Source organism: Meles meles, chromosome 20 (assembly GCF_922984935.1).
Source record: "Meles meles chromosome 20, mMelMel3.1 paternal haplotype, whole genome shotgun sequence".
In the NCBI taxonomy this organism is placed as follows: Eukaryota; Metazoa; Chordata; class Mammalia; order Carnivora; family Mustelidae; genus Meles; species Meles meles.
Window position 1 is genome coordinate 8,802,610 of NC_060085.1, and position 19,683 is coordinate 8,822,292.

A 19,683-nucleotide genomic window follows, 5' to 3' on the forward strand; every position below is an offset into this window, starting at 1 on the left:
TGCCCCAAGCCTTTAATCAACCATCCATTCACTCAACAGATGTCCCCTCATGGTTTCCTTCATGCCATGTGCTGCTGTGCTAGGCGCTGATGGCACAGTTGGGACGCAGACAGACACACCTCTCCCTCGTGGAGGTTACATTCTGGTCTGTGTAGCCAGACAATAAACAAGCCAAAGGAGACCAGGTGATGTCATATATGAGGATGGCATCGTCAGGGAAAGGAATCCCAAGCACAAAATCTCTTAAGTGAGAAAGTGTCTGGATTTGGAGGAGCAGTGAGGAGGCCAGTAAAGCCGGAGCCAAGCGAGCAAGCCAGAGGGAGAGTGGGGGGAGGTGAAGATGGAGAGGTGATGGGGCTGAGCAGGCCGAGCCTTCTGGAGCCCCGAATGGCATCGGGTTTTACTCCTGGTGCAACAGACATCAGCTATAATGTTTTAAGCAGAGCCGATATGATCTGATTTATGTTTTGAGGATATCCATTCAGCTGCTGCAGCGAGGGCAGAAGCAAGGAGACAAGGAGACCAAGACGGAGGTGACAGCGCACGTTTAAGGTCATGTGCCTCCTGAGTGTGGCCCAGCCTCAAAGTCTCATCTGGAAGTCAATCAATCCAGCTTGGTTCTCATCATAAGTGTGTGTCAGGATTGCCTAGGATTGTGGCCAAATGCAGATTCCTGAGCCTCATCCTTAGGGAGTCCATCTGATTTTGTCCATTTCTGACACTGAGCTAAATCTGGCTGAAGCAGAAAGAAAAAAAGAAAGAGAGAAGGAAAGAGGGAAAGAAAGAGAGAGAGAGGGAAAGAAAGGAAGAAAGAAAGAAGGGAAAAGAAAGAAAGAAGGAAAGAAAGAAAAAAAGAAAGAAATTGACATGATAAAATCATGTCGCTTTCAGGAATGGTTGTATCTGGGCGCTCAAACCATGTCACCAGGAATCTCTTCATTTCTTGACTCTGCTTTTGCATGTGTGGACTTCCGTCTAGACAGGCCCTGACATAGCAGAGTTGCCATCCAGCCGATGGTAGTTTACATCCTATGAGTTCAGCCATCTTTGTGAAAATAGAAGGGAAATTCTGAGGGCTGATTTACTGAAGCAACCTGGCTTACATGCTGACCCAGCCGCTGCACCTGGAAGAAACTCCGGCCCTTGTAAGAGAAGTTAGGAATGGATCTTAGGAGACCAAAATACAAATATTGTCTATAGTAAACCTCGTAGGGGCCTGGCACCTACATTTTAAGGCCCCAGACCCTCAAGATTCAGACTCCAGGAGATCAAGGGCCATGCTCCCAGACTCAGTCAGTAAGTAGGTAGGCTTTTATCCTGACCAGATCTCACCTCCACCATCGACTCCCTGCATGATCCAACAACCTCTCTCTGGGTCTCAATCCCCTCCTGTGTGACATTGGCCGATTAGATTAACTTGAAGATGGCTAAGAGGAGGAAGAACCCTGGTAGAGGGCACGCCCCATGGGGCCTGGGGAGAGGAGGCCCCTCTCCGAGCATCAGTTTTCCTTAGCTATAAAATGAGAGGCATGTGAGGCGAGGACATGGTGCATGGTGAGTGCCCAGCTCTGGGCCGAGAGTGCCTCCTTCTTCACGTGGGCCAATCCTTCCCCCACAGGGGGGGACTGCGCCACCCTGCTGAAGAACATTGGGGCGCTGCCCGTGGAGATGGCGCGCATGTACTTCGCGGAGACGGTGCTGGCCCTGGAGTACTTGCACAACTACGGCATCGTGCACCGGGACCTCAAGCCTGACAAGTGAGCCCTTCCCATCGCCTCCTTCCCACCCCTCGGGCAGCCCTGGCCTGAGAGGCCCAGGAGGGAAGTGGACGTGAGCCTCACTTCTGAGACCCACCCCCCCCCCGCAACACGCACACTCATTGCAGCCTGCTCATCACCTCTATGGGCCACATCAAGCTCACGGATTTTGGCCTTTCCAAGATGGGACTTATGAGCCTCACCACCAACCTGTATGAAGGCCACATTGAGAAGGACGCCCGGGAGTTCCTGGACAAACAGGTGTGTGTTCGGGCATGGGGGTCACTGTGGGTGGAGTGACCTGACAGGACCGCGGGGCCCAGGGCCTGGTGGGGGGCTCGGCTCTCCCTCGAGGCCCCTCCTGCGGCCAGGGCGCAGGCTGACGGCCTGCCCCCAGGTGTGCGGGACCCCAGAGTACATCGCACCCGAGGTCATCTTGCGCCAGGGATACGGCAAGCCGGTGGACTGGTGGGCCATGGGCATCATTCTCTATGAGTTCCTGGTGGGCTGCGTACCCTTCTTTGGCGACACGCCTGAAGAACTGTTTGGACAGGTCATCAGTGGTGCGTGCCTCTATGGGGGGGCAGGCGAGGGCACGGGGACCTGGGCCAGCCCAAAGTTTTGTAGACTCCAAGAGTGACCCCCAGCCCTGCCTTTTCTGCAGATGACATCCTGTGGCCAGAGGGGGACGAGGCCCTGCCCACCGATGCCCAGCTCCTGATATCCAGCCTCCTGCAGACCAACCCCCTGGTCCGGCTAGGGGCAGGTAAGGGGTCTGATTTTCAGAGAAACTAAGGACTGGGGGCTATTACCAGAGAGCAGAACTCCAAGTCCAAGTGGTCTGAGGCTATCTGCGGGGCTGGCCTTCAGCGGTCTCTGGAATCCCCTCCTCTCCTCCCCTCCTCCCTCCACCACTCCCTGCCCAGGGGGTGCCTTTGAGGTGAAGCAGCACAGTTTCTTTCGAGACCTGGACTGGACAGGACTGCTGAGGCAGAAGGCTGAGTTCATCCCCCACCTGGAGTCCGAGGACGACACGAGCTACTTTGACAGTGAGCAGGGACAGGGGGCGGGATCCGGTGAGAGGGGTCCTCGGTTAGGCCTAGGATGGTACCCCAGCTGAAAAGGGGACGTCCCAGCCCCAGCCGGAGGAGAGGGCTGAGGTTGTGATCGGTGCGTGGATTGCTCAGAGGCCTGGCCTGGCATGGAGCGCCCTAGGTGGGATCTGGAGGTGTGGCTTCCCTGGAGCCCCCGAAAGTGGGGCGGGGACCCAGCCTGGGGGCGTGGCCTGAATCTGACCCGAGATAGGGCCGGGGCCTGGCAGGGGAGTGGCAGGACCTGCGGGCCCGGCCCGAACGAGGATCCGGTTCCGGTGGGGGGGTGGGGTGTGATCTGAGGCATGGACCCGTGCCTGCGGTTATGGCCCACCCCCCAATCCTCAGCCCGCTCAGACAGGTATCACCACGTGAACTCCTATGATGAGGATGACACGACCGAAGAGGAGCCTGTGGAAATACGCCAGTTCTCCTCTTGCTCCCCGCGCTTCAGCAAGGTGGGCCAAGGCTGCGCTAGGGATGGGGTGAGACCCAGGGAGGGCGGGGCCTGGGCGGAGGCGGGTCTTTGCTTCCCCCCCCACAACCGCTTGAGGAGGCGAAGCGTAGTGGGTCTGCAGTGGGGCGGAGCTGGGGAGACAGGAGAGCAGGGTCCCAGGCGTGAGGTCTCAAGCGGGGGAAATACTGAGGGGATAAGAGATCTGGGGTGATAAGGCCTGCGGGGGAGGCTGCCTGGGGGTCTTGGGACTGGCCTGTGGCACTGAGTGGAATCTGCCGGGAACCTGGGCAGATGAGGAAAGGAGGCCCACGGTGGGGCGGAGCTAGTTCTGGACGGGGCGGGGTCAGGGGGCCCGGGGCAAGGCTTGGCAAAGCTGGGCTAAGTCTCGCTCTGAGGAACAGCGCGCGAGGAGGTTCAGGGCCTAGCCGGGGCGAGAGTAGACATAACTGGGTGAAGCCTGGGGAGGTGGGGCACGAAGGAGACCATATTCTTGAGGCCATGGGCGGTTGTGGAAAGGGGCCTGAGTTGAAGAATTGTAGGTGGTCGGGTACTTTTCAGAATTGGGCGGGGCCCGGCCTTGGGGGTGGAGCGTAGTTTGGGCGGGTCCAGTAGTGGGGAGCGGATTGGTTCGCGAGCGAAGGCGGGAACCGGGGCCGAGCTTGCCTCCCACCACCACCACCTGCCGGCTGGTTCAGGTGTATAGCAGCATGGAGCAACTGTCGCAGCACGAGCCCAAGACTCCGGTGGCGGCAGCGGTGGCCAGCAAGCGGGAGCCGAGCGCCAAAGGCCCAGAGGAGAAGGCGGCCGGCAAGCGGGAGGGCCTGGGAGGCCTGACTCTGCGCGAGAAAACTTGGAGAGGGGGCTCCCCGGAGATGTGAGCGGGTTCAGGACTGGGTTTGGGGGCGGGGCCCAAAGGGGCGTGTCTCTTCTGACCACTACCCCTTCTTGCAGCAAGCGTTTCTCGGCTTCCGAGGCCAGTTTCCTGGAGGGGGAGGCCAGCCCCCCGCTGGGCGCGCGCCGCCGTTTCTCCGCGCTGCTGGAGCCCAGCCGCTTCAGCGCCCCCCAAGAGGACGAGGATGAGGGCCGGTTGCGCAGGCCTCCCCGGCCCAGCTCTGATCCCCCGGGCTCGCTGGATGCGCGGGCCCCGAAAGAGGCAGCTCAAGGGGATGGCACCCCCAGCGCTGGGGACCCCGACGCTAGTGAGTGCCCCCTACTGCTGCCTTCCCCAATTCCGCAGTGGCCATATAGTGAGCACTTCAGTGAGCGTGGTGCTGTTTATGCAAGAGTTCACGCACTCTTCACACTCCAGCCTGGGGATTCTCATCAACAATGGGAACACCCCGTATTCCATGCTCAGTCAACAAATGTATTAGAGCACTCCTCTGTATCAGGAGCTGTGCTAGATGGGTATGTTATCTGCTTTCGTGAAACTCACAAGTAAGAGAGAGAAGCGGGAAGAGCATTCCAGGCAGAGGGAACAGCATGCAGGAAGTCCGTGGCCTTGGAATGACCCCTAACCCACCTGCTCTGTTGCAGCTGACCGCCCACGCCCAGGTGACCTCTGTCCACCCTCGAAGGATGGGGACTCGTCCAGTCCAAGGGCCACCAATGACCTGGTTCTGCGCCGGGCGCGGCACCAGCAGCTGTCAGGAGACCCCGCAGTAGAGAAGAGACCTTCTCGAACCGGGGGCAAAGTCATCAAGTCAGCTTCCGCCACTGCTTTGTCTGTCATGATTCCTGCAGGTGACGCCGGGCTCCACGTAGCAGGGGAGGGGCTATGTATTTGCGCCAGGATAGGCCAATGAGAACACCGTATTTTCCCTGTTCACAATGATTGGCTCTGGGATGGACCAATGAGAACCCTGGGACTTTGACTCGGGAGGAATGAGGACCAGCTACAGGGAGAGCTGTTATCTTGTTGGTCCCATCTCTGACCATGATTCTGTGTCTGCAGTGGACCCCCATGGAAGCTCCCCCCTGGCCAGTCCCATGTCCCCACGATCTCTTTCCTCTAACCCATCCTCACGGGACTCCTCACCCAGCCGGGACTACTCACCAGCTGTCAGTGGGCTCCGCTCCCCTATCACCATCCAACGCTCTGGCAAGAAGTACGGCTTCACACTGCGTGCCATTCGGGTCTACATGGGTGATTCGGATGTCTACAGTGTCCATCACATTGTCTGGGTGAGCACACATGCTTGGAGTCTATGTCCCGAGGTGAGGGGTGGGTGGGTGAGAGGGGAAGAAGGTCCCCCAGGGATGAGGGACAGCTCAAACTGTAGAACCAGGACCTAGATAAGAGTCCTCTGTGACCCGTGCTCTCACTTCCATGTCTGAGCCTCAGTTTCCTCATTTGTCAATTGGGGAAAATGATTACTGGTTCATAAGGTGTTATGAGGGTTGCTGTGCACACAGAGCTCGGTGTCTGGCACAGAAGCGCGGGGTGGGGGTGGGGGGGCTTTTTTCGTTACTAGTCCTTTGACCCTACCGCTGTGGGCTGTCTTGTTCCCAGCACGTGGAAGAGGGGGGCCCAGCCCAGGAGGCCGGGCTTTGTGCTGGTGACCTCATTACGCACGTGAACGGGGAGCCTGTGCATGGCATGGTGCATCCTGAAGTCGTCGAGCTGATCCTTAAGGTGCGTACAGGGGAGGGAGCACCCTGCGGGGAGGGCCAGGGAGGGTTGGAGACATCCTGGGGAACTGGAGCTGCCTGAGCAGCCTCCAGCAGAGCATTTCTCTCCTTTCTTCCCCTAGAGTGGCAATAAGGTAGCAGTGACTACAACGCCCTTCGAAAATACCTCCATTCGCATTGGCCCTGCACGGCGCAGCAGCTACAAAGCCAAAATGGCTAGGAGGAACAAGCGGCCCTCTGCCAAGGAGGGTCAGGAGAGGTGAGTGGGGCCAAATGCAGTTGGCAGGCCTATAATCAGCAGGCTGAGGGAACACTTGTGTTTTTGTGGGGGTGGTGTTGTATGAGCAGTGGGCGGGGCTAAGGTGGGAGGTGGTGAGAACCTGCGAAGGGAAGCGCCCAGGATAAGTGGCAGGCGGGGCCATCAAGCAAAAACAAGAGGACAGAGAGAGAGAAGGGCTAGGAAAGTGGGAGAAGCCAGGAAAGGAAGTTGTGCCACGTTTCTAGGCTGGGAGAAAAACCTTGTGGGCGGTGTCTTGAGAGGTGGGCAGGGCCAGCACTTGTCAGTTAAAGAGGGTGCTGTTCAGGAGCCGGTCCTGACCTGTCGGATAGATAAAGAAGGCTGGGAGGACTGGGAGAAGGGATTTCCATGTGAAATGAGCACACTAGGCAAGACTGGGCCAACTGAAATCATTTCTTCCCTTTGAGGTAGGAGGAACGAAGAGAGGTGGGTGGGGCCAGGAGACTTGTGTTTTGATCAGAGGGTTTGGCGGTTTGGCCTGGAAAGTCGTTGAGTGGGAATTTGAGTGAGAGGAGCCAGACAAAACTTGAGTCAGGTGAATTTCTTCCAGCCCTCCTTAGGTAGGTGGCAGCTGGAGGGGGAGGGGCTAGAGGGGTGGGCGGGGCCAGAAAATGATGGTCCGGGCGTGGATGGGTGTTTTCCTGGTTTGGGCTGGGAGCCGCCTGAAAGGAATGGGGGCCTGAGCTGGGAGGAGCCAAATGGGACCCGCGTCAAAGGAAGTTCTTTCAGTTTTGATAGGTGGGTGGCAGCTGGAGAGGGAGGGGCTAGGAGGGGTGGGCGGTCCCCAGGGGCCGACTTGCGGCCCTAAAGCGGAAGGAAGCCAGGAGTTCTGGAACTTGGTGAAGGGTAGGTGGCCCCCTCTTTGTCCCCCAGCAAGAAGCGCAGCTCCCTCTTCCGCAAGATCACAAAGCAGTCAAACCTGCTGCACACTAGCCGCTCGCTGTCGTCGCTGAACCGGTCGCTGTCGTCCAGCGACAGCCTCCCGGGCTCGCCCACGCACGGGCTGCCTGCACGCTCGCCTACCCACAGCTACCGCTCCACGCCCGACTCCGCCTACCTAGGTACGCTCTGCGCCTGCGCGCGGCGGGCCGAGCGGCGCAGGGTGGCGGGTCTGTGCCCTGGCTGTGCCCGCAGCGCGCGACAGCCCTTCTCGCCCACCCGCAGGCGCCTCCTCCCAGAGCAGCTCGCCGGCCTCGAGCACGCCCAACTCACCAGCGTCGTCGGCGTCGCACCACATCCGGCCCAGCACGCTGCACGGTCTATCGCCGAAATTGCACCGACAGTACCGCTCTGCGCGCTGCAAGTCGGCCGGCAACATCCCGCTGTCGCCGCTGGCACACACGCCGTCCCCGACACAGGCATCGCCGCCGCCGCTGCCAGGCCACACGGTGGGCAGCTCGCACACGACGCAGAGCTTCCCTGCGAAGCTGCACTCGTCACCGCCGGTGGTGCGCCCGCGCCCCAAGAGTGCCGAGCCCCCGCGGTCGCCACTCCTCAAACGCGTGCAGTCAGCAGAGAAGCTGGGAGCCTCGCTGGGTGCCGACAAGAAGGGCGCACTGCGCAAACACAGCCTCGAGGTGGGCCACCCGGATTTCCGCAAGGACTTCCACGGCGAGCTGGCACTGCATAGCCTCGCCGAGTCTGACGGCGAGACGCCCCCAGTCGAGGGCCCTGGCACACCTAGGCAGGTCGCTGTCCGACGCCTGGGCCGCCAAGAGTCGCCCCTGAGCTTGGGCGCGGACCCACTGCTGCCTGAGGGCGCCCCCAGGCCTGCGGTGTCCAGTAAGGAGAAGGAGTCTCCGGGTGGTGCTGAGGCCTGCACCCCACCCCGTGCGACGACCCCGGGGGGCCGGACCCTGGAGCGGGACCCCAGCGGCACACGGCACCAGAGCGTGCAGACAGAGGATGGAGTGGGTGGGGTGGCCAGGGCTGTGGCAAAGGCCGCGCTGAGCCCAGTGCAGGAACATGAGACCGGCAGGCGCAGCAGTTCGGGTGAGGCAGGCACACCCCCAGTGCCAATTGTCGTAGAGCCTGTGCGTCCGGGGGCCAAGGCCGTGGCACCCCAGCCTCCTGGTGCAGACTCCAAAGGGTTGCAGGAATCCACATCCCTGGCGCCTCCTGCCCCTGAGGTCTCCCGGGGTCGGGAGTGCTGGGTGCTGGAGGTGGTGGAGGAGCGGACCACGCTGAGCGGGCCTCGCTCCAAGCCCACCTCCCCCAAACTCTCTCCAGAACCCCCAGCCCCCTCCCCAGCCCCCACAAAGAACGCGCCCAGCAGTGCAGGGCCCCCAGTCCCACCCACTTCCCTCTTGGTCCCAGCCACCAAGCCTGAGGTGGGGCTGACCTCCCGGTGCCCTGCTGAAACTATACCCCCAGCAGGCCTGACCAAAAAAGGTGCCCCTTGTCCCACGCCTCCAGGCCCATAGCCGAGGGGGCCGCTGGCCCTGCTCTGTACAGCCACCTGTATACATATGTACACATATAAATAAAGTGTGTCTGTGCTGTGTGAGCTTTCTGGGGCTCACCCCACCCCTGGCGGGGCAAGACATTGTGTTTCTGCCCCTTGCCTGTGTGCGTCTCGAGGCCTGAAGACCATCGAGAAGGGAGGTGAGTCTTGGGTCCACACAAGGGTATACCCTTCCTGTGGTCCTACTTCGGGTCTCAGTTATGCACCAGCTGTCGCCAGACCTTCAGGGAGAGAAGAGGGGCTGTAATGTTGTCCCAGTCCCCACTTGAAGAAAAAGGTTAATAGCCCCGTCCACCAATTTCCTTTTATTTCTCAACAGTCCTAACAGTCCTGAATCACGTATTGTGATTCTCATTTGGCAGATGAGTAAATGGAGTTACAAGTTAAGGCACATAGTTAAGCTCCCACAATTAGGCATTAAACTGGGGATCAAGCTGAAGTCCCAAGAGGTTTCTGAGCCTTAGCTCTTCTGTGCTCTGCTCAGATTCCTGGAGAGAATGTTCTCTTCTCCCCACAGGGCTTGCAGGCCTTCACCAGAGGCTGGAAGGCCTTCCATAGAGCTGGCAGCCGGGCACATAATGTGCCCCCACCCCGCTGCTCCTCTCTGAGGTTGCGATTCATGTCACCCACACAGGCCCAGGGCCCTTCTGGGGCTACACACCACTTGGAGTGGTCTTCTGTGGCATTGAAGGCTGGCCCAGCTGGCCCAGGGAAAGCTATCTGGGTCACGTCCAACACATGCTGGAGCCTGGAGCAGTTGGAGGGTAGGATGCCATGAGAGTTTTGCCAGAATTGGACCTGCAAGTTACTGCCAAGGGCTTCTGCCAACCAGCCAGAATACAGGTCTGTGGAGGATGGAAAAAGGGCATGGACAGGGTCAGGGTCATTGCTAGGACCACTTCTCCTTTCTGAGCTCAGTTTCTTCAGTTGTCAATTCCTGGAGACACAAGGAATGACAACATTAAAACTAATAGCCCTTACTAAATGCTTTATAGGCATCACTTCATAACAATCTGTTAAAGTAGACACCAGTGTCCCCATTTCTCAGATGGGTTAAACTGGGGCTCTGGTTAAATCACACATCACATAGCCAGAAACCAATATGTGAACCCAGGTCTGTTAGTTGTCTGCCTCTCATCGACTGTGGTTCTCAAAGAGTCCTAGTCCTTATTCCTGATCTTATTCATGGCCCTTAGCCATGGACACACCAGGCACCCCCTCTGGCAGAAAAAGAGCTTTGCAACCCTCAACTTCAGGACTTACCATCTCCAAATTTTCCAAATTTGGCAAAGCTCTGGAATGTGTCTCCTGCCTTGGATGTGAGCATTATACTGCTGTTCCAGGGGCCATGGAGAACATGGTGGCCCTTGACCACATCTTCCAGATAGGGGACTTTCTGAGCGAAGGTGGCATCTAGCTTGTGGTCATACACCAGGGGGTAGGTGTAGGTCAGCTGTCTGCCTGGAGGGCAAAGGTAGAGAAAATGAGGGACTGTTCCACATTCTGGTCTGGGAATCAGGGATTCACTTTGCCTCCCTGTCCACACTCACCAATCTTCCCGAACTGAGTGAGGGGAAAAGACACACAGAGCAGGGTCTGCCCATAGGTTCGGGCGCTAGAAGGCCAGCTGTATGCAGCAGAGCAGGTACGTGGTGGGAAGTGCGGAACACTGTGGACCAGCCAGAAGCCCCCTTCTTGGTCCAGGAGCAGCACACCTGAACCAGAAGACAGGGGTCAGGAGGACTGCTTAAGGCAACCCCAAAAGCACGTGTGCCACCTGGAACACCCTCTGTTTGCAGGGGGCCTGGAGAAGGTGTGGGCAGTGTCAAAACCACTGCTGAGCTCAGTTTCTGCAGCTGTTAATTCTTGCAGTCAAGAAGAAAAACAATATAATAAGGAAGCAGATGTTCAGAGTCTGACAGAGCACCCCCTCCACTACCCCATCCCTGGGCAGGGCAGGGGTTAGCTGGGGAAAATGCATAGGAACACCAGAGCCCTTCCCCAGCCCCAACCTGGGACTCACCCTTTGTGTGCCCCCGGCTAGACAAGTCCTGAGCCCTACACGGTTTAGGTGGCTGGTCATTGTATAGCAGAAAGGCGAGCTGAGGGGAGATGGATGGGGCAACTTGAAATTTCCCCCCAGGCTGGGTCCTAGAGTCTTATTCCAGGTTCGCCCAGGCGCCCCTTCACCTGACTGGCGTTCCGGTACAGCGGCAGCAAGCTGCGGCCCACGGCCCCAGCCGAGCTGTTGATGGACCCCGCGCCGTCGCGCCAGCCTCCCGAGTCCTTATCCATGTACTTGTATCGCAGTCCGCTCTGCGCGGCATCCCCGGGCCCGCTCTGGGCTGGGAGCTTGTAGACAACGAACCTTAGAGTTGAGGAATGGGAGAAATGGAGGGAGGGGAAGACGGGGAACCCCAGGCTTCACCCAATTGCGGAGCAGCCCCCAGGCCCACCCCGGGCGACGGTCGGTGCCTGCGCACTCACCAGTCCACAGGCTGCCCCGAGTCCCCATAGCAGGTCAGGGTCCTTACAGGGACCCACAGCAGCGCGGCCAGGAGCAGCGGGCTCAGCATGGCCATGCCCTTGGGTAGAGGAATCTTGTGTTGGGGCCCGGGACGCCAGGTCACGAGCTGGGCCGGGCCGGCCCCTAGACGACTTTCAGTTCCTCAGACAGGCCTGGGAACCCCAGCCGGAACCTCACGAGGATGGAGACTGCCCGCGAGACAGAGAAGCTGAGATTTGAGTCAGTCCTGGGCCTCCGGGGGCGGGGCTTCCTTTCGGACAGTCACTCCCCTCAGACACCGCCTCCCGTTTCCGGCAGACTCAACTCTTGATAAGCTCCACCCACCGGTAAGGCTCAGGCCACGCCTCCCACGGCCACATGGTTTCCCCCCCCTCTCCCGCCTTCGACTCCTTTCCGGGTCAATCATAGCTCACATCCCTCTGCTAGGCCCCGCCTCTGTCTGTTTCTACTGTGGTTAGTCTCAAACCGCTCTTCGCCGCTAGTACCGCGCTGCTCCGGCTCCTGGGTCAAAAGCGGTCTTGGATTTTTTTTTTTTTTTTCCTTTTCTGTCTTACAGCCTGAGGTCTACCTCTTGTGATCTTTGCTCTTTTAAGGGGCGCTTGTGCTCCTGGTCCTCCCCCTTTTCATTCCACATGTTTTCCTGGGGCCCGCCTGAGCTAGCTATTCGAGGGGAGTTTGTGCTTGCTTCGGCAGCACCTATATTCAAGGGAAGATTTTGGATCGGGTCACGGTGGAGGGTGATGGGGCTCTGGGGCTGGGCTGAAGGCTGAGGTCCCAAAGAATGTACCCGGGGTTCAAGGCAGGAGACAAGGACTATTTAGGCTAAACTCGGGGTTTGGTGGGGAGGGAAGGCAAAGCCTCCAGTGCCAAGAGGAGTCTCTGAAGTTTACATGATGTCGTGAAGGTGTGTATGGCCCCCAATCTCACCCCTGAAAGTAAAGCTTCCTCCCATCTTCCAGCACCCAAAACCCACAAAGTCGGGCCAACGCTGAAAGCCTTTATCTGGAAGGGGTATTGGTACAGGACCCATAACCATTCACAGCAGATCCAGCCACTATCCAGGGCTTCATTAGCCACGGTGTGAAGCCCCCCTTCTAGGCCCAGAGTCTCCGGGAACCTTCACCCCACAACCACTCCCACTGCCCAGGGCCTCTTGTAAGCTGGTCTGAGGGTCCAGCTCTCTGAGGGTCTGTCTCTCTGTCCGAAATGTCTGAGTGTCCAACTGAGTCCGTTTATTTGGAGGTCTGTCTCTGTCTCGCTGTATCTATGGGACCATTGGATGTCTCCGTGTAGCTCTGCGACTGAGGACATGAGGGATCTTTGGTTGGAGGCTCCCCCAGGTCTATGGGCCAGTCCTTGATCTTTGGGTGGATCTGTGGGGCCGCGCGAATCCAGGAAAGGGTCCATCTGAGGGAAAACCACCCTGTGTGGATCTGCTCTTCTTCCATCCCCAACCCCCAGGAAGGGTCCAAATGTTGGGGCGGGTCTCAAAGATGACGCTTCATGTGCAGGGCCAGGTGATCGGAGCGTGAAAAAGCGCGCGGGCAGAGCTGGCAGCGGAAGGGGCGCTGTCCAGTGTGCTTCCGGTAGTGGCGGGTCAGTTCATCTGAGCGCGCGAACCTCCAGCCACAGCTGTCCCACGTGCAGGCGTATGGCTTCTCCCCTGGGGGGGGGATGGGGGATGTGGAAGCCTTGGGCACCCCTGTCTGCCCCACCCCTCCCCTGGCTGCCTCTGCGTCTGGTCGCACTTCTTTGCTCAGCCTTGGTCGGTTCTAGGATGAGGCAAGAGAGGCGCCCACTCTCGGGGCAAGGCCCTGATTCTGCACCCACATCCGGCCTCTGCGACCTCGACCCTTCAGTACCTGCACTTGGCGCCAAACCCATTCTCATTTCCTGGACCCAAGTCGTGTTCCCTACTCCATCGGCTTCATTTCCTGTTCCCTATTATCCCGCCTCTGAGTCCTAAAGCCATCTCTGTCCTTGGTTTGGCTCCCTGCGTTCCAGCCCCTCCCTTGTAGCACCCTCCAGCTGCTGCCCAGTTCTGCCCGCCGCCCCTCAACCTGCCCCGGCCTTGGCCCTTGAGCCTCGAAATCCAGGCCATATCCCAGGTGATTGTTCTCTCCCTATGCTACTCCTGGCCTCTCTACCTGCGTCTCTGCACAGCACTGCACACAAGGCCCTACCCTCTCTGGGCACTCCTAAATTCAGGACTCACCCTTCCTCCTCCCCTCAAGCTCTATTCCACAGCCCCGCCCCCGTCTTAGGATCCCTGGGAGCCGGCTTCTCCTCCCATGCCCACCCTCCTTTCCCAGCTATTCCCTCTATCCTTCTGGACCTGCCTTTGCATCTGGGCTCCGGAAACTGACTCTGGCCCTGCCTCTCCCGCTGCGTACCGCCACGCCCCCTACAGTCTGGCTCCGCCTCCCTGGAAAGCAGCCCTTGCTTTATACTCTGGGCCGCTAATTCGGCTTCCGCTTGCCCCGCACCTGAAACCTTTGTCTTTGACTCCGCCCTTAGCATTCTAAGCTTGTTCCCTCTCCGCAGTCCCTCCTCTAGCCCGCCCCCTTTGTCACCTGCTAGGCTTTTCTGCTTTTTAGCCCTTCGGCTGCCCAGGTCTTAGCCCGTCTGTTCCCTGAAACGCTCCTCAGGTTCTCCAGGCTGTCTCTTTGCCCCCACCCTCCCCCCGCAATGCTGCCTCTCGGGCTCCCGAGGTCCTAGACTGGCTCCCAGCTCCCTCTGCCCTGCCCGTGGCTCCGAAATTCTGCTTTAGTTCCGCCACCTGCTCGGGTTTTCCAGCTCCCCAGCCACTCGCGGCTCCTGAGACCCATCCTCTAGCCCCCGTGCCCCGCTCCCTCACCTGTGTGCGTACGCAGATGAGCCTTGAGGTGTGAGCTCTTGGTGTAGCTCTTCCCACAGCCCGGGTGCGTGCACGTGTGCGCCGCCTGCCTCTTGCGCGCCCACGATCGCCGGCTGCGTTTGGATGGCGCGGCGTCCGCGATCCCTCCGGGGTCTCCTGCCGTTCCCCGAAGTCCCGCACCCGCCGTCCCGGGTCCCAGACAACTCAAGAAAGAAGGGGGTGATGTGGGGCCGGGCGCGGGCGCCGGGAGCCCGCGGAAGAACTGGAAGTGCCCTTGGTACTGCGGAACCGGGTACAGCGCTGGGTACCCGGACAGCAGCCCGTAGGGGGCGCCTGGCGCCGTGGACATTGAAAGCCCGGTCCGCGAGAAATAGCTGCCGGCGGAGCCCGCACCTGGCCCGGGGTACACCGGCTGCAGCGGGAGTGCCTTGGGCTCGGGGGCTGGGCCCGGGGCGGGGCCCAGTGCTGAGCCCAGGAAGGCATCCGGGGCCGGGGCTCTTGGGGCCGGGCGTGCCCAGCCCGGGTGCTCCTCGGGACCCAAGAGCCCAGCCACCAGCCCTGGGCCGCCCACATACGGGCTGGGAGTCTCGGGTGGCAGCGGCGGCGGCGGGAATTGCACCCCGGAGCACTCGCCTGGCGCCAAAGCGCAGGTTTGGGGCGCGCCGCCGGGCTCTGGGCACGAGAAATTGGTGAGAAGGAGATCCAGATCCCAGGCGGTGGCCGAGTCCCTCTCGTCGTCTTCGTCCTCCCTGGGTGCGTCCTGCGACTCTGGCGTCACGTGGAGGGGCAGCCCGGTGGGATCAGGGGGTCCCGGACCCAAGTCCTGCACCTCCTCAGAGCGCCACCACTGGGGAGGGAGCCGGTAGCGTGAGGCTTCGGTGGACACCAGGGTACCCTGCCCAGAGATGGAGAGGGCTGGATGCCCTGATGGGGGCAGGCTGGCCAGAGGCTCTGGGAAGGGGTCTTGTTTGCTTGTCTGTCATGTCAGTCTGTCCCCCTCCCTTACACAGCACACTCCCTCCAGCCCCCCTCCAAGTCCAGGGACAGAAGTCTATGGGTCTGGCTGGAGACCCAAGATAAGACTGACATTATCTGGAGCCACACTCAGGCATGGGGGAAGGGGTGGCAGAGTTAGGCATGGAAGGCTGGGTGAGGGGCATCCTTGCCTCAGTTTCCCCCAGACCCTCCCTCTCCTTCCCTGGACCCCCCCCCCAAAATTAATTCCCAAGATTAACTTCCTGCAATGCTGTTTCCCCCTGGTATCTGGGATTGTCTTACTGTGGACTGCTGCACTGTTCAGCTTCAAACCTCAGAGTTCTTTCTTTCTTTCTTTCTTTCTAAGTAAGCTCTATGCCCAACATGGGACTTGAACTCACGACCCTGAGATCAAGCGTTGCACGTTCTACCTACTCAGCCAGTCAGGTGCCCCTCCAAACCTCAGTTTTATATGACAAGAATAGGTCCTTAGACCAAGTTCAGAGCCCTGGCCTGGACTGAGGACCCCCAGTCTTAGCTAAGATTCAGAGCAAGACGGAGACTAGACCCCACAAGCTCTAACCACAGCCCAGGACCCCAGCCCACCCACCTACACCCCACCTGGCCCCTCCCAAGCTCTAACCACAGCCCAGGACCGCAGCCCACCCACCTACACCCGACCTGGCCCCACCTTGAGAAAGTCCTCCTGTGTGTCCGGGAAGGGGCCCAGAGTGGTCAGCGTGCTGATGGAGGGCAAGGCGGTCTCAGCTGTGGCCATGGCCAGCTGGTGCCCACCCTGGGCCTCAGGCCTCCTCTCCCTCTGTGGCCTCGTGGGCTCTGAGACGCCAATGGCCCCTTGGAGGGCTCCTCTCTGCCCTCTACTGATTGGCTGCAGCCCCTGATAAGAGGCAGGCAAGGCGGGGGTCACTGTTTCTGGGGAAGAGACCTCATCTCAGCCTGTTTAGGGGCTGGGCCTTAAGGACTGACCCTGGATCTAAAGCCAAGTCAAGTTCGGGGGCTGGGGGGCTCAGAAGTCGAGGGTTCAGGTGTTGGGTAAAGCGAGGCACTACGTCTCCACAAAAGGAGAGACTAAGGGGGGCCTCTTAGTTACCTTCCTATAGAAGGGGTGATAGGCAGAATGGGGATCCTGGGAAGGGACTTCGAGACCCTATTTGCTGTGACCGGGGCCCTGTAGCTCTCCCCCTCCCCAATAAACAGCAGCGACCATGTTGATGGCGGGACTTGGCATGAAGTCCCTGCCAAGCCAAGCATTATCAGACGCCCCAGATGTTGGAGGCCGCTATCAGGTGGGGGCCCAGAACAGCCGAAGCTCTGTTCCCGATGAGTGGGAGGATCGGGGGCTGGAGCTTCACACTGGGTGGGTTTGAAATTGCCTGGATTGTGAGTTCCCGGGTTCTGAGTCCAGTGCCAGGAGGAGCCCCTCCCAATCCGCTGCTGCTGTTGACCGTGGACCCTCTGGGTGGGGCTGGGAGGAGTCAGGCCCTGTGGAGGGGGAGGCTGCCATGACCACAGTTGCTCCGGTGTGATGGGGCTGGGGCAGGGGAAGTGACCCCCTCTGCTGGGTGAAATAAGATGGTGGGATCAGGCCACAGGAAATACCTGATGATATGCAGGAGCCCCTTAGCAATCCCCGCTCTGGGTCTGGCTGCTGTTTGATTGCTGCCCCATACTGGGGAGGAATCCAAGCTTCTACATAGGGACCTCCACTGTTCTGCCCTGGGAGTCCAGGTGGATGCTAGGGACACACCATAGACATCTAGTTCACGGTCACATCCACACACAACTGGTGGTTACGTAGTGACCCAGATTCCTGGTCCCCCAGTCACACAGACCATATAGTCCCTGTGCATGGAATTGCGTGTCTGCATATCCTGTAGACCCGGCACAGACACCCAATTTCCAGACACAAAAACACAGCTATACACCACATTGGTTACACAGTCTGTATTATACAGTCTGTTACACGACTGTATCACAGTCGCACGGTCTCTCAGACATAAAATTCACCCTCACACAGATGGATACTGACACAATCACAACTGCCCCAGAAACACACAGCAGCACACAACCACTCACTCACACACACAACTACACATCAGACACAACCATTCACCATGTGAAACCTACCACCTCACATATTCACGCCCCCTGTCACTGTCACAGTTTGTCATTGGTCACATGATTGCATAGTTACCAATGCCCAACCGTAGGGGGCAGAGCCAGTCAAAGACAGACAACCCTGCCAACATGGAATCAAACGCTCCGATAGGGAAAAACACACAACCCTGCCCAGGCACATGTTACCACAGACGCACAATCAGAGTTGGTGCATCGCAAAAGTTGCACATTGCACAAAAAGGCAAAATATTTTCATGGGCGATAAGGGGAGGGGGAAGCAAGTAATACAGAAGCCAGCTCACGCACCCACTATGAGGGCCACAGAGAGAGAAAGTGGAACCCCGTAAACTGCTGGGGGGAATGGAAAATGTAGCTACTGCGGAAAAGTCTGATGATTCTTCCAAAAGTTAAATAACCAAAAAGTTGGACAAGAGTTACCATATGACCCAGCAATTGCACTCTTAGGTATATACATCAAAGAGTTGACAATGGTTTTCAGGGGACACCTGGGGGTTGGCTAAGCATCTACCTTTGGGTCAGGTCATGATCCAGGGGTCCTGGGATCGAGTCCCACATCGGGGTCCCTGCTCAGCGGGGATCCTGCTTCTCCCTTTCTCTCTGCCTGATGCTTGCCTTGCTTGTGTGCTCTCTCTCTGATCAATAAATAGATAAAATCTTTAAAAAAAAACCCAAGCATTCAAATGAATACTTGTACACTATGTTCATAGCAGCATTAGTTACAATAGTTAAGAGGTAGAAACACCCCAGATGTCCACAAACAGATAAATGGATAAACAAAATGTGGTCTGTCCATACAGTGAAATATCTTTCAGCCATTAAAAGGAATGACATTCTAGGGCGCCTGGGTGGCTCAGTGGGTTAAGCCGCTGCCTTCGGCTCAGGTCATGATCTCAGGGTCCTGGGATCGAGTCCCGCATCGGGCTCTCTGCTCAGCAGGGAGCCTGCTTCCCTCTCTCTCTCTCTGCCTGCCTCTCTATCTACTTGTGATCTCTCTCTGTCAAATAAATAAATAAAATCTTTAAAAAAAAAAAAAAAAAAAAAAAAAAAAAAAGGAATGACATTCTAAATATATAATCACGTGGGTGAACCTCAAAAACATGCTAAGCAAAGGAAGTCTATCACAAACAATCACACATACGAGTCCATTTAATATCCGGGCAAATCCATGCAGACTAAAAGATTAGTGGTTGCCAGAAGCAGGGGAAGGAGGAATGGGGAGTGACTGCTAATGGGTAGAGGGTCTCCTTTTGGGGTGAAGGAAATGTTCTGGAACTAGACAGAGGTGGTGGTTGCCCAGCATCATGAATGCTAAATGCTTGTGAATTGTTTACTTTAAAATGGTTCAGGGGCGCCTGGGTGGCTCAGTGGGTTAAAGCCTCTGCCTTCGGCTCAGGTCATGATCCCAGGGTCCTGGGATCGAGCCCTGCATCGGGCTCTCTGCTCAGCAGGGAGCCTGCTTCCTCCTCCCTCTCTCTCTGCCTGCCTCTCCGCCTACTTGTAATTTCTGTCTTTCAGAGAAATAAATAAAATCTTTTAAAAAAATAAAATGGTTCATTTATGTTATGTGAATTTTGCCTCAGTAAAATAAAATGGCTGGAATTAGTGGGTTGCTAGAGAAGAAAGCAGAGTCTCGCTTGGGGAGAGATCTCCTTGGTTTGGGATGAGGCACCAAACAGGCCTGTGTGGCTCTAAAACGGGAGGCAAGAAGGTAAGGGTCCAGAGAGAGGGAGGCATTTGGCTGGAAGCATTTGTCCCCTAAGAGCCTGTGGCCTGGAGGCACGACAGACATCCCGGGGTGTCAAGGCCTGAACCTCAGTTTGGGTTTCCTGGTACGGATACCGACATCACCCTCTGACACCCTACACCAGCTTCAGGGTAGGGAGGTTTGGGGAAAGGAAGGGGGTGGGGGAGACAGGCCACTGGCTGCGTGAGAAGGGAGGTGACCAGAAGAATGAGAGCCATGCAGAATCAGGGGCATTTCAGGGTGTTGATGGACTCCCTAAGGTGTGAGGAGGAGGGCTCAAACAGGTTTTTATGGATGTTAAGGGCAAGAAGGGCCCAGAAAGTGGGAGGGTCTAGAGATACCCAGGCCCCAGGCACTTGGGGGCAGTCAGGCCAGTGACCACATTCAGAAGACAATCCCACTGTTAGTCCCATCACACTCATTCAGAGATGGCATGTGAGGTAGAACATGATACACACACAGTCAGAATGTTGATATGGGGAGACAAGTTCCTGGTGGGCAGGGAGTGGCTTGGCCTGGAAACCAGGCTGGATCCCAGTACTCATCCCTGCTCTGCACTTGACCTACTGGAACCTTGAGCAAGATCATTCTGCTTTCTGGGCCTTACTTTCCCCACCTGGGAAAAGGCCATGTCATGCTAGATATGTGCCTTTTAGATACAGAGATGGTCAAGCACAGGGCACCCAGATTCAAATGCACATCACTCAAATGCTCATCAAAGT

At 57.9% G+C, this 19,683-nt stretch overlaps 3 protein-coding genes across 5 annotated transcripts in view; 1 reads left to right on the plus strand and 2 right to left on the minus strand.

Annotated features, from left to right (window-relative positions):
• The window catches only part of MAST1 (microtubule associated serine/threonine kinase 1), a 30,136-nt gene extending 21,316 nt beyond the window's left edge, over positions 1-8,820 (plus strand). For 2 of the 3 annotated variants that reach the window (XM_045991937.1, XM_045991938.1), the window contains exons 14-27: positions 1,619-1,757; positions 1,886-2,018; positions 2,155-2,320; positions 2,422-2,523; positions 2,684-2,806; positions 3,197-3,306; positions 4,001-4,179; positions 4,257-4,504; positions 4,842-5,048; positions 5,260-5,489; positions 5,818-5,940; positions 6,059-6,195; positions 7,108-7,295; positions 7,399-8,820. In XM_045991937.1, coding sequence (XP_045847893.1) covers positions 1,619-1,757; positions 1,886-2,018; positions 2,155-2,320; positions 2,422-2,523; positions 2,684-2,806; positions 3,197-3,306; positions 4,001-4,179; positions 4,257-4,504; positions 4,842-5,048; positions 5,260-5,489; positions 5,818-5,940; positions 6,059-6,195; positions 7,108-7,295; positions 7,399-8,657 — 3,344 coding nt within the window. In that variant the 3' untranslated portion in view covers positions 8,658-8,820. The remainder of the gene's footprint in view (positions 1-1,618; positions 1,758-1,885; positions 2,019-2,154; positions 2,321-2,421; positions 2,524-2,683; positions 2,807-3,196; positions 3,307-4,000; positions 4,180-4,256; positions 4,505-4,841; positions 5,049-5,259; positions 5,490-5,817; positions 5,941-6,058; positions 6,196-7,107; positions 7,296-7,398) is intronic. The other variant, XM_045991936.1, reaches the window with a different exon arrangement.
• Positions 8,821-8,988: 168 nt separating this feature from the next.
• DNASE2 (deoxyribonuclease 2, lysosomal) lies at positions 8,989-11,563 on the minus strand. The gene is made up of 6 exons (XM_045991310.1): positions 11,186-11,563; positions 10,889-11,066; positions 10,722-10,800; positions 10,249-10,413; positions 9,962-10,159; positions 8,989-9,543 (listed from the first exon to the last, which is right to left on the minus strand). The coding sequence occupies exons 1-6, from the start codon at positions 11,278-11,280 to the stop codon at positions 9,179-9,181; spliced, it is 1,080 nt and encodes a 359-aa protein (XP_045847266.1). The 5' UTR covers positions 11,281-11,563; the 3' UTR covers positions 8,989-9,178.
• A 658-nt stretch (positions 11,564-12,221) lies between these two features.
• On the minus strand, positions 12,222-15,857 carry KLF1 (Kruppel like factor 1). The gene is made up of 3 exons (XM_045991603.1): positions 15,749-15,857; positions 14,083-14,929; positions 12,222-12,888 (listed from the first exon to the last, which is right to left on the minus strand). Exons 1-3 carry the CDS (start codon positions 15,833-15,835, stop codon positions 12,713-12,715), a joined length of 1,110 nt encoding a protein of 369 aa, XP_045847559.1. The 5' UTR covers positions 15,836-15,857; the 3' UTR covers positions 12,222-12,712.
• Positions 15,858-19,683: the final 3,826 nt, after the last annotated feature.

What these genes read in the sequence shown, in the direction of transcription:
- DNASE2 (XM_045991310.1), bottom strand. Translation starts at nt 11,280, where the DNA reads ATGGCCATGCTGAGCCCGCTGCTCCTGGCCGCGCTGCTGTGGGTCCCT. An exon ending in TAGCCGGGGGCACACAAAGG is followed by an intron (nt 10,414 to 10,721) that starts GTGAGTCCCAGG and finishes CTTCTGGTTCAG; the next exon opens with GTGTGCTGCTCCTGGACCAA. An exon ending in ATTTGGAAAATTTGGAGATG is followed by an intron (nt 9,544 to 9,961) that starts GTAAGTCCTGAA and finishes CATCCTCCACAG; the next exon opens with ACCTGTATTCTGGCTGGTTG.
- KLF1 (XM_045991603.1), bottom strand. Translation starts at nt 15,835, where the DNA reads ATGGCCACAGCTGAGACCGCCTTGCCCTCCATCAGCACGCTGACCACT. An exon ending in CACAGGAGGACTTTCTCAAG is followed by an intron (nt 14,930 to 15,748) that starts GTGGGGCCAGGT and finishes CTCCCTCCCCAG; the next exon opens with TGGTGGCGCTCTGAGGAGGT. An exon ending in TCATCTGCGTACGCACACAG is followed by an intron (nt 12,889 to 14,082) that starts GTGAGGGAGCGG and finishes TCCCCCCCCCAG; the next exon opens with GGGAGAAGCCATACGCCTGC.